The following is a 13,108-nucleotide window of genomic DNA, read 5'->3' as shown; positions in this document are numbered from 1 at the left end:
CTGTTAGAGGACAGTAATGGGTCAGCTCTGGCCTCCACAGTTCCAATTTCCTTGTGGACATGAAGTAGTACTGACTTGTAAGGGTGATGTGTATGTGGAGAACCACATATTATCATCTTCATGGATCCACCTCATAAAGCATCAATCACACCTCGACCAGCACCAGGGTCATAGAATGCTACCATTTATTTGCTCCTTTTCATTAAATATTGTCTGTCACAGCCTTGTACCTTCTGTCCATATCAAAAGCAGTCAGAATTTCTGTCATCCTATTTGGCATGCCTCTCAAATTCTCCTCGTTTCCTTACATTTCACTGACTTGCAATTCTTAAAAGGCACCAAGCAAAAGTTTGTGGCTGAAAGCAGGGAATGGGTGACCTGCAATTAAAAATAATGCAAGTAGCATGCTTCTAGTTGAATCTTTCTAAAATCTCCTGTGAAATATTTCTATTTTGTTTTAGTTTGTTTGATGTTCATTTTAACTCATTCACAAGTTAATGGAGGCTAATGGTGCTCCTGTTTACTCTCATTATTCCACTGGCATGGGAAGGTGGAAAAACAGGGAAATGTTTGATCGGGTACCTGTATGTTTGTTCAGTAAGGAAAATGAGAAATGGAAACCAGAGAATTTAAAACCTGTTTAGCCTCACAACTTTAGTTGGGGAATTACTAGAGTCTGTCATTAAAGACAGGGTGAACATCTTGAAAATATTCAGCTGATCAGAAACTTTGTAAAAGATAGCTTATGCCTGACAACCTATTATTTAAAAATGTGATTAGAGTAATGCTCAGGGAAATGATATCTCAATGGACTCCAAAATAGAAGTAGAAGAAAATAAGGACTGCAAATGCTGGAGATCAGAGTTAAAGAGTGTGGTGCTGAAAAAGCACAGCAGGTCAGGCAGCATCTGAGGGGTAGGATGTTTCGGGCACAAGCTCTTCATCAGAAAGCTCAAATAATCGACTCTCCTGCTCCTCGGATGCTGCCTGACTGGCTGTGCTTTTCCAGCACCACACTTCTTGACTCCAAAAAAGAAGTTTCCCCCATTAAGCACACTGAGCTAAAGTTGAAAGTTGAAGCTAAAATTGAAGGGACATTATTGACCTGGTTAGGAAATTGATTAGGTGGCTGGAGTAAAAGAGAAGGGATAATTGATATTCTAATTGTCAGAATGGCCTAGATAATAGGATATAAATACACGTTTCCAAATGTACTGATGACACAAGGATAAATAATATTGTGCCTACTTTTACAACGCCGCCTTCGCCTCCGTGCCTACTTTTACAACAACACGCGGCGAGATATTGAACAATTCTTCTGCCGCCTTCGCCTCCGTGCCTACTTTTACAACCAAGACTCCCGCCCACCCTCTGACGACCCCTTCTCCCACCTCCAACACACCCCATCCACCTGGACACCCCATGCTGGCCTCTTACCTGCCCTCGATCTATTTATAGCCAACTGCTGCCGGGACATTAACCGACTCAACCTGTCCACCCCTCTCACCCACTCCAACCTCTCACCTTCAGAATGTGCAGCCCTCCGCTCCAATCCCAACCTCACCATCAAACCGGCAGATAAGGGAGGCGCGGTGGTAGTTTGGCGTACCGACCTTTATACCGCTGAGGCCAAACGCCAGCTCGCGGACGCCTCCTCTTATCGACCCCTCGACCACGACCCCACCTCCCACCACCAAACCATCATCTCCCAGACCATCCACAACCTCATCACCTCAGGGGATCTCCCATCCACCGCCTCCAACCTCATAGTCCCACAACCCTGCACCGCCTGTTTCTACCTCCTGCCCAAAATCCACAAACCTGACTGCCCCAGCCGACCCATTGTCTCAGCCTGCTCCTGCCCCACCGAACTCATCTCCGCATACCTCGACACGGTTCTGTCCCCTTTAGTCCAAGAACTCCCCACCTACGTTCGGGACACCACCCACGCCCTCCTCCTCCTCCAGGATTTTCGCTTCCCCGGTCCCCAATGCCTTATTTTCACGATGGACATCCAGTCCCTGTACACCTCCATCCCCCATCACGAAGGACTCAAAGCCCTCCGCTTCTTCCTTTCCTGCCGCACCAACCAGTACCCTTCCACTGACACCCTCCTTCGACTGACTGAACTGGTCCTCACCCTGAATAACTTCTCTTTTCAATCCTCCCACTTCCTCCAAACTAAAGGAGTTGCCATGGGCACCCGCATGGGCCCCAGCTATGCCTGTCTCTTCGTTGGATATGTGGAACAGTCCATCTTCCGCAACTACACTGGCACCACCCCCCACCTTTTCCTCCGCTACATCGATGACTGTATCGGCGCTGCCTTGTGCTCCCACGAGGAGGTTGAACAGTTCATCAACTTTACTAACACCTTCCATCCCAACCTCAAATTCACCTGGACTGTCTCAGACTCCTCCCTTCCCTTCCTAGACCTTTCCATTTCTATCTCGGGCGACCGACTCAATACAGACATCTACTATAAACCGACTGACTCCCACAGCTACCTGGACTACACCTCCTCCCACCCTGCCCCCTGTAAAAACTCCATCCCATATTCCCAATTCCTTCGTCTCTGCCGCATCTGCTCCCAGGAGGACCAGTTCCAACACCGCACAGCCCAGATGGCCTCCTTCTTCAAGGACCGCAGATTCCCCCCAGACGTGATCAACGATGCCCTCCACCGCATCTCCTCCACTTCCTGCTCCTCCGCCCTTGAGCCCCGCTCCTCCAACCGCCACCAAGACAGAACCCCACTGGTTCTCACCTACCACCCCACGAACCTCCGTATACAACGTATCATCCGCCGTCATTTCCGCCACCTCCAAACAGACCCCACCACCAGGGATATATTTCCCTCCCCTCCCCTATCAGCGTTCCGCAAAGACCACTCCCTTCGTGACTCCCTCGTTAGGTCCACACCCCCCGCCAACCCAACCTCCACTCCCGGCACCTTCCCCTGCAACCGCAGGAAATGTAAAACTTGCGCCCACACCTCCTCCCTCACTTCCCTCCAAGGCCCCAAGGGATCCTTCCATATCCGCCACAAGTTCACCTATACCTCCACACACATCATCTATTGCATCCGCTGCACCCGATGTGGCCTCCTCTATATTGGGGAGACAGGCCGCCTACTTGCGGAACGCTTCAGAAAACACCTCTGGGAAGCCCGGACCAACCAACCCAACCACCCTGTGGCTCAACACTTTAACTCTCCCTCCCACTCCACCGAGGACATGCAGGTCCTTGGACTCCTCCACCGGCAGAACATAACAACACGACGGCTGGAGGAGGAGCGCCTCATCCTCCGCCTGGGAACCCTCCAACCACAAGGAATGAACTCAGATTTCTCCAGTTTCCTCATTTTCCCCTCCCCCCACCTTGTCTCAGTCGGTTCCCTCAACTCAGCACCACCCTCCTATCCTGCAATCTTCTTCCTGACCTCTCCGCGCCCCACCCCACTCCGGCCTATCACCCTCACCTTGACCTCCTTCCACCTATCACATCTCCATCGCCCCTCCCCCAAGTCCCTCCTCCCTACCTTTTATCTTAGCCTGCTTGGCACACTCTCCTCATTCCTGATGAAGGGCTTATGCCCGAAACATCGAATTTCCTGTTCCTTGGATGCTGCCTGACCTGCTGTGCTTTAACCAGCAACACATTTTCAGCTCTGATCTCCAGCATCTGCAGACCTCATTTTTTACCCCTAAATAATATTGTAAACAATCTCAATAGAACCACAAAATTACAGAGATATCAATAGGTTAAGTGAATGGACAAAACTGTGGCAAATGGCTTTCAATTTGAGCAAATGTGAAATCATCCACCCGGGACATAAAAAAAGACAGAGTCTGATTATCCTGGAGTCAAAAGTTGGAGCTCCAAAGACACTTGTAGGTTCAGATTTGTAGATCATTAAATGTCATGGAAATATGCTAAAAATAGTCAAAAAGGCAAATGCAATTCTGGCATTTTAAATCTATAGAATGAGAGGCAAGTGTCAGAAGATGAATCTTCATGACAGCTCATCTTAACTAGCAATACATCTTCCAGGTTTGCTGTCACCAGATAGGGATTTACAAAGCCTCCTTGTCTGGTGTGGCAAAATAAAATGACCTGCTGCTCTAAGGTGAAGAACATCTCGCCTTAATTAGGAGGTAGTTTATTACATGATAACAACTAGGTACGAGTTACATTGGTCTGATAGATATTGAGAAAGTGCTGGAGAGCAGAGTCAAAATGTGTGGTGCTGTAAATGCATAGAAGTTCAAGCAACATCTGAGGAACAGGAGAATCAACATTTCAGGCATAAGCCCTTCAATAGGAATGTGGGGGATGTGGGTGGGATGGAGGGGGGGAAATGGGGGTGGGGTGGAGGTAAGGGAGCTGAGAGATAAATGCGGGGGGGGCGGGTAGTAACTGGGAGGGCGATCAGTGGGTGCAGATGGGAGGTGATGGTGATTCCCGAAACATTGATTCTCTTGCTCCTTAGGTGCTGCCTGACCTGCTCTGTTTTTCCAGTGTCACACATTTCGACTCTGATAGATATTGAGGTTGTTTTTATAGTCTCAGGTTCAATGTTAAATCTTTACTACTTCGAGGTCTAAAGCATTCTCGTAGTTAACTCCATATGATGTCATATTGGGTGGTGCCTAATGCACAATTCAGCATTAACTCTTTCAAAACCTTACGCCATTATACAACAGGTAATATTCATGCTTCAGCTGGATGAAGCCCTGTTCATACTACACCTAAAATACTTTGAGCAACTCTGTGCATCTTCATAAAGGATAAATTGGCCTTAAAACAATGTAGAGCTGAGATTTATCAAATGATACCTGGACTCCAATTGTTAAATTATATGGCAAGTTTACACAATCTAAAATATAATTCCCACGATTTTGAAGGTTAAGGGTAGTATGATTGAACCTTTCAAGATATTGAGGGAAACAATGAAGTAATTATGGAGAAAAGTTATATCCACTGTTTGAATGGTCTAGAACTTAAGGTAATAGTCTAAAAATTAGAAGTGTTCTTCCAGGAATAAAATTTTTTAAAAATTTCTTCATTGGACAACCAATTATAAATTCCAAAATTGGATAATAAAAATATATTAATTTCAAAGATATTAAGGGATATGAAACTAAACATGTGTATTGAGTTAAGTCAGAGGTTAGCCATGATCTCATTGAATGGCAAAACTACCTTGAAGTAGGAACCTTGAACAGGCCTACTCCTGTTCCTAATTTCACATTTCTGCACTGTTAGCAGATTTCACTGTAACAACTATCCAAGAAAAACTGTTAGACCAGCAACAGATTCTAGCCAAAGTAATCTTTAAACCAGCGGTATTTACATTGCTTAATCTCAGTATTACACTCTACATGACTACAATATATTAGATGATACAATGAGATGCAAAGAACACTATCTGGATCCTGAGAGATCACTTTCAGCCCTCCAGCTGCCTGTGTGTGTGAACTTCCTGACAGTAATACAATCTGGTTCGCAAGCAAGCAATGACTAACTCCAATTTCCAGGCTATCCACACAAATGCATAATTGCTGGCCACTGATGTGCATTCTGACTTTTAAGTGAAAAATATCTTTTTAAACCAACCGCATTTTAGTTTGCTTTTACTCACAATAATGCACTTAGAAATGTATTAGATGATTACAACTATCATTTTACAAAAGGAGAATTTCTTGAAAAATATATTTACCTTTTAGTTGAAAAATCTCCCAACTTTTGCCAACCAACTCTGCATTGTAAACCAAGAACATTGTTTCCACTGGATTATCTAGAAAGGGGTTTCCAAGTTAGAAGCCAACTGTTTAGAACTAAGATGAAGAGAAATTTCTTCCCTCAAATAATTATAAATCTTACGAACTCTCTACTCAAGTGAGGAATGAAGGTTTGAATATATTTAAAGATTTATACTTTTCTACTTTAGACCGATTTTAATCTCTCAGCAATTGAAGTGATAGAGGGAACAGGCCGAACTGTGAAAGTACATGTGTAGAAGATCATCTCTGATCATAAATCATGGTGGAGCAGGCTCTTTGGTCTATATGAGCTTCCCTTCCTATTTCTTACATTCTCCGGGCATGTTTGTTGATGCCATTTATTGAGTAATTTTAACACATTCTAAATGACAACCAAACCAAACATCCTGCGTCAACTGGAAAGCTCCTGCTCAATACAGGCTGGAATATTCATCTTACGTTTTTCATTATAAGCAGTTTAGTAATATTGGAGATTAATATTCATAGCCAACAATATTCGACCACATACAACAGCAAATTTATAAGCAATGACGTCTTGTCATTGCAGTCCAGAGTAACTCTTAATGAACGCCATAATAAACACAAAGGAAGAGCAAAACATTGCTGAACTCAAGTGGAATTGGCAATGTCAAGGGACAATGCTGAAAATATTTCAATGGACTTTCAGACTCAGCAGAAGGTCTGTGGGCGGCACGGTGGCACAGTGGTTAGCACTGCTGCCTCACAGCGCCTGAAGACCCGGGTTCAATTCCCGCCTCAGGCGACTGACTGTGTGGAGTTTGCACGTTCTCCCCGTGTCAGCGTGGGTTTCCTCCGGGTGCTCTGGTTTCCTCCCACAGTCCAAAGATGTGCGGGTCAGGTGAATTGGCCTTGCTAAATTGCCCGTAGTGTTAGGTAAGGGGTAAATGTAGGGGTATGGGTGGGTTTCGCTTCGGCGGGTCGGTGTGGACTTGTTGGGCCGAAGGGCCTGTTTCCACACTGTAAATCTAATCTAATCTAAAATAAAAGGTCAGATGGACAATTGAACACGTGGGAGTGGTATGCTGCCCCATTTGCAACAGCTTTAAGGCGCATTTCATTAGCTAAACTAAGATGTGCTGAGCACAGTGGTTGTGAACCGTCAGAAGTTGAATGAGTGAACAGGAAACATCGTGTTAACTAACAAATAGAACATAGAACATAGAACAATACAGCACAGAACAGGCCCTTCGGCCCACGATGTTGTGCCGAACATCTATCCTAGATTAAGCACCTATCCATGTACCTATCCAATTGCCGCTTAAAGGTCACCAATGATTCTGACTCTGCCACTCCCACAGGCAGCGCATTCCATGCCCCCACCACTCTCTGGGTAAAGAACCCACCCCTGACATCTCCCCTATACCTTCCACCCTTCACCTTAAATTTATGTCCCCTTGTAACACTCTGTTGTACCCGGGGAAAAAGTTTCTGACTGTCTACTCTATCTATTCCTCTGATCATCTTATAAACCTCTATCAAGTCACCCCTCATCCTTCGCCGTTCCAACGAGAAAAGACCGAGAACTCTCAACCTATCCTCGTACGACCTATTCTTCATTCCAGGCAACATCCTGGTAAATCTTCTCTGCACCCTCTCCAAAGCTTCCACATCTTTCCTAAAGTGAGGCGACCAGAACTGCACACAGTACCCCAAATGTGGCCTAACCAAAGTCCTGTACAGCTGCAACATCACTTCACGACTCTTGAATTCAATCCCTCTGTTCACTAACTCCTAGAACTGGAGAGACTAGAAGGGAAAAAAAATCCTCTAAATAAATTCTGGTCTCCCTCCTATAGGAAGGATGTTGTAAAACTTGAAAGGGTTCAGAAAATATTTACAAGGGTGTTGCCAGGGTTGGAGGGTTTGAGCTATAGGGAAAGGTTGAATAGGCTGGGGCTGTTTTCCCTGGAGTATTAGAGGCTGAGGGGTGACGTTTATAGAGGTTTATAAAATCATGAAGGACATGGATAGGGTAAATAGACAAGGTCTTTTTCCTGGGATGGGGGAGTCCTGAAGTAGAGGGCATAGGTTTAGGGAAAGAGGGAAAAAAATTTAAAAGACATTTCAAGGGCAACTTTTTTCACGCAGAGGGTGAGTGAATGCAATGAGCTGCCAGAGGAAGTGGTGGAGGCTAGTACAACTATAACATTTAAAAAGCATCTGGATGGGTAAATGAATAGGAAGAGTTTAGAGGAGTGCTGGCAAATGAGACTAGATTAATTTAGGATATCTGGTCAGCATGGATGAGTTGGAACGAAGGGTCTGTTTCCATGCTCTACATCTCTATGACTGTATGTTATCCACAATAATGTTTAGCATACAGATTAGAACATTACTGTTCAAGGAGTTGTTTAATATAATACTTAATGCAAATATTTGCATAATATTACTGTTGTGTTCATTTGTTTATCTATTGTTCAGTAAAGTTGGAACCTCAGTGCAACAGTGCATATTGAGTTACAAGCGTTACTTTTGCAAGGTGGTTGCAATTAACATCCAATTGATGTGGATACAGTTTAGACATGATTAGTTGGTATACATGCCTTTTATTTGATCCCTTCTGCCTCTCTGAAGTCAGATTAATTTGCCCCTGTAATTTGGTTTCCAGGGACTGAGTTTTGGAATTAATCATTGACAATTGAAGATGTTACTTTATTTGAAATCTAGGATCACTCAATACAGCTCAATTCTGTGTTGTTATCTTTAGACATTTCCTTGAATCCAGCTGCTAAACAGAAAAGTCCCACAGGTACACAGAGTGGAGACATTGTAGTGGAGGATGACGATGATGTGTTTATATCCTCAGGTACCCAACGTTCCACTGAAGATCTCTTCACTGTTATTCACAGGTATGAGAGATGATAAAGCTGATTTCTAGTATGTCAGCAAACACGTTGGAGCAAATAGTGATGATTAATTCAATCAATCTAAGGTTTCTGCTCATCTTTCTCCAAAGTTATCACAGAATATCAAGAGGCCCATAAGAAATCCTCAGTGTTAATGCCATAAATCATTCTTAACAAATTAATTATACTTGTCATGGACAGATATTACAATTTATTATGTTGGTATTCTAATTAACTGCAGTGCCCTGAGAGTGAAAACTAAAACAAATATCTCAATGAGAACTATATTAAAAGTCCTTGCTTCACTCTTCCAGCACAGACAGTTAGAGAAGTTCTGTGCCCAATGGGAAGCTTGATTCTGTTAGGGCATTGAAGAATCAAAACATAATTATTTTAAACTAAGTTAATCACTTAGCATTCTTATATCGTTTAGCATCATTCTGCTGAACTGTTATATTCCAAAAAAAATAGTTCAGGAGGGCGAGTCACCTTGGATTTCTCTGTTCTTTATCCTTGGAGATAGTTGTAGCTTCATTGTTAACACGTTATCTCCATCTCTGTTAATTAGTCTTTCTCAGTCCAAGATTTTGCTCTAATAGCCAGTCCATTTCCATAACCTATGTTTGTCTATTTGAACAGAGTTCCTCTGAAATGATTTGAACTCATCTTGCTAGAACCTTATTTTATTATTTTTCTATAGGTCAAAGAGGAAAGTGCTGGGATGGAAGGAGCCTGGAGAAGTATTCAATGTCAGGCATGTGGCTGTTTCACCTGTTAAACCACCTACGACACCTCCCAGCAGTGGACTCAAGGTTTCCCCCTCAGCGAGTGGGAATGGGATCAAAGTCAGCACCAGCAATGAGAACTTTAAGGCCTTATTACAAAAGAAGGGCAGCAAGCCTGCGTCTGGTACACGCATGTCTGCAGCTGAGCTCCTGAAAAGTACCAACCCTCTTGCGAGAAGGATTGCAACGGAATTTACACAGGAGTTGGAAAGGTGCCAGCCCATACTGGATCCTGTGTCTTCTGAAGATACTTCAAAGTGTTAGAGCTCTACCAGTTTACCAAGAGAAAGGAGAGAGGATCAATGTCAAGCTGTCTTATTGAATGTAAATTTTTATTTTTTGCTCTATCCATGGAGCCATTATACTGGTCCGAGGAAAGAGGAAGCTTTGCACAAACCTGTGAATGCAAACTCAAGTGATGATGTGTTCTTCATTTGGAAATTTACAGAATGTCAAAATTGAAGTGACATTTTTATTTCAACCAACCTTTTGGATCAAGAACTCTGAGGAAGTTTGTCATTGTAAAGTGGAGATTATGGCATGGTCTAATTGATTCGAATTAGTTTAGTTAGACTGGAAAAGCCTGGCGCTTTGGAAAAAATGTACAGCAGACAATCTACATTCCAGCCTGTCAGTCTAAATGTACTAAGGCCTTATTGGGAATTGACAATTTAAAATTTCCTTGGGCTATACTATGAGCAAAAATGCTTAAGTTCTGATTGTAAATTTAACAAAGAACTCCAGTGATTATAGTTTATCAATGTTAACTAGTCCAGCAGTAAATTGAATTTGTGGGAATTTTTTTTTTAAAAAGAGTTTTCGGAGTCTGAAAACTCCAATGCGACAAGAAACTTTGGAAGAAAATGACACGTTTAGTGTCATGCTTCAGCTTCTCACTGCCATTTGGTCCAAATTTGTTCTGTGAGTCTCAACCCACAGTGAGGATTCAGGAAAGGAGAAACTCTCTCTTTTTAAGATTGCAAAATACCTGGTTTCGTTCTATGACTGAGAGACTATGCCCACGTGTACCGAGGTTCGTGGACTCTACGTTGTCTTTCCCTGCAGCTTCCCTCGAAAGAAAGCCATGGAAACAGGAAGAAAGGCAAAATTCAGGGTCCAGGAATTTATTGCTGAGGTCTTGAAATGGATAGTAATATGATGTTTTTGGCTATTTGCTTAAGAAGCAGTTGTTTGCCTGATCTGTAATGTTTATTGGAATAGTGCCTCCTATTAAGTTGTTAATTTTATCAATATACTGTAATCTGTATTATGGCATTGATATATAAGAGTTATTTCAAAGTCTTTTGATTGTACATCAAAGGTAAACCTTTGAATTTGAAAGCTTTTAAAAGGCCTTGGTGTTGCCTTTACCATGATATATAGCAATGATCTGAATGTAGAAACCCTGAAAGGTTTAAGCCTTGGTTTGAGGGGGTCAGTGGTTCCAACTGGTTCTAATCATACATACAATTCAAATACTTCAGAAAGTCTTATCTTTTATATTTCCTTTTGCTCGTTAGATAAACAATCTCTATGAAAAGTGAACCGCAAGTCAAAAAATTCTCATGTTATATCCAGAGCTACACCTAGACTCATGCCAGTCATTCGTGGAACAGTACCTCTCCACCCACTGCCAGTGATAGCTGCCTTCTGCTGATAGCCTGTGAGCCCACTGCCAGTAATAAGCTCTCTGAAACCGTGGCCAGTGATGTGCCTGAGCCCACAAGCAGTGCTGTGCTTTCTTCAACACACACCCTAGAGAAAATTTAAAAAATCATATTTGGAAATAAACATACTGATCATACGGGACTTCCATTTTGAGATAAACAAGCCAAGTTAGACCATCATCTCAGCCCAAGTTTAACCATTTTATTTTCTCTGGGAAAGCCAGTTTTGGGCTCCACTCTGCTGAAAGCCAATGCTGTGCTTTTGGCAACTCCAAATTAGAACTGTGCCCATCCTAGTCCTTGGGCCAGAGTCATGGTTATTGTAATGCACCTTTTCTCAATAAAATAACAAGGTGGTATGCATCTGTGGTTTTGCCACTTATCACCTTATATCGTTAGCTTTATCCCAATCCAAATTAGTAATCTTACTATCCCGACACTGAGCCACTGCTTTGTTTATTCCATTCCAGAACCACAGTTATAGCCATTCCAAGTCCCTGAACCAGGTCTGTGCACAATGACTCCTCAATCTTTGGCAGTAACTTCATATTTGGCACAGGAGATAGAATCATTAATTCTGCAGGTAATTAGAAATATTAATAGCATAATTACGTTAACAGAGTTTGTTAAATTTTATTTTGCTGTAACCACTGAGGACAAGCTGGATATCACTATCCCAACCATTGGAGAACATCTTAGCATACCTCCCAGTCCCTGTCTAAGTTTCAAATTTATCTCAGGGTACTCTGTGTCAGGAGGAAATTACAAACTTAAGGAAATAATGGAGTTAAATACCTCCGATTAGTTAAAGTATATTAGTAATGGAAAAACTCTGTCTGCATAATTTGCACAGGGTAGTTTATTATCTGAGTGAGTTAAACCTTTTCAGTTCATTGATTGAAGCTTTCTGTAAATAGTCATATTTTTATTTTATCTTATTCTTGAATGTATGAGATTCCCTCTGCCCACCTCAAGTGTCAAACATTGAAAGCATCACCATTTCTTCACATGAGTGCGCTAATGGTGTCACATCATGGTGGGGCTGAGCAAATGCACCTTATTATAAAAGGCATGTTCCACCATGTCAGAATGCAGTGAACATTTGTCCTGTGAATAGTAAGAGATGAGTGCACTTAATTCAGGAGGACTCCGTGGCTTTGTTTCTGTGATGTCTTGCACTTAAATATTTGAAATGAATTGTGCGCTTTAAAAGTGTCTCAGGAAATTGGGAATGATCTATAGTTATTTTTTCATATATTAGAAAATGCATTTGCCTCCCCCATAGCTTGGTGTGATATATATATATACATATATATATATATTAACTGTATAATCTTTTGGGACAATCATTAAAAAAAATGAAGCAAATTTTATTTCAAGAGCCTTTCTTTCTCAGATGCCTTTCCACCTCCTTAAAAGATACCATAACCAAGGTTTGTTAAAGTTTTGAACCTGTTCTGAGGCAGATATTAGTTTCAACTGAGTTAAGAAATTCTCTTAAGTTTAGAAATTTTATTTAATGGCATTTCAATTTGCTCTCCCTCTTTTGTAAGGGTGTTGTTTCAGGAGCAGAGTTCCACAGGCATCAGCGTCTTTCTTGTACTTTGACAACATAGCTGTTCATCACATTTGAAAGTAACAGTGAGTATGAGATGGCTTGTTTGAGGGATCACAATTAAACTTGACCTTAACCAAACACCCTCTTAGAACATAGAACTTAGAAAAGTACAACACAGAACAGGCCCTTCAGCCCACAGTGTTGTGCTGAGGATCCTAATCTAAAATAAAATAACCTCACTTACGCACCCCTTAATTCACTGCTGTCCATGTGCATGTCCAGCAGTCACTTAAATGTCCCTAATGACTTCGCTTCCATCACCACAGCTGGAAACGCATTCCACGCATTCACAACTCTCTGCATAAAGAATCTACCTCTGATATCACCTCTGTACTTCCTCCTAACGTGTTAAAATTATGACCCCACATGGCAGTCAATCCTGCCA

At 42.4% G+C, this 13,108-nt stretch overlaps 1 protein-coding gene across 4 annotated transcripts in view; it reads left to right on the top strand.

The window, feature by feature from the left end:
• The window catches only part of nhsl2 (NHS-like 2), a 372,797-nt gene extending 360,405 nt beyond the window's left edge, over window positions 1–12,392 (top strand). For all 4 annotated transcript variants that reach the window (XM_060832734.1, XM_060832737.1, XM_060832733.1 and 1 more), the window contains 2 exons: window positions 8,515–8,656; window positions 9,354–12,392. In XM_060832734.1, the coding sequence (XP_060688717.1) occupies window positions 8,515–8,656; window positions 9,354–9,702 (491 nt within the window). In that variant the 3' untranslated portion in view covers window positions 9,703–12,392. The remainder of the gene's footprint in view (window positions 1–8,514; window positions 8,657–9,353) is intronic.
• The last annotated feature ends 716 nt before the right edge of the window (window positions 12,393–13,108 follow it).

This window comes from Hemiscyllium ocellatum, chromosome 11 (genome assembly GCF_020745735.1).
Source record: "Hemiscyllium ocellatum isolate sHemOce1 chromosome 11, sHemOce1.pat.X.cur, whole genome shotgun sequence".
Lineage (NCBI taxonomy): Eukaryota > Metazoa > Chordata > Chondrichthyes > Orectolobiformes > Hemiscylliidae > Hemiscyllium > Hemiscyllium ocellatum.
This window is presented reverse-complemented; position numbering and strand designations above follow the sequence as displayed.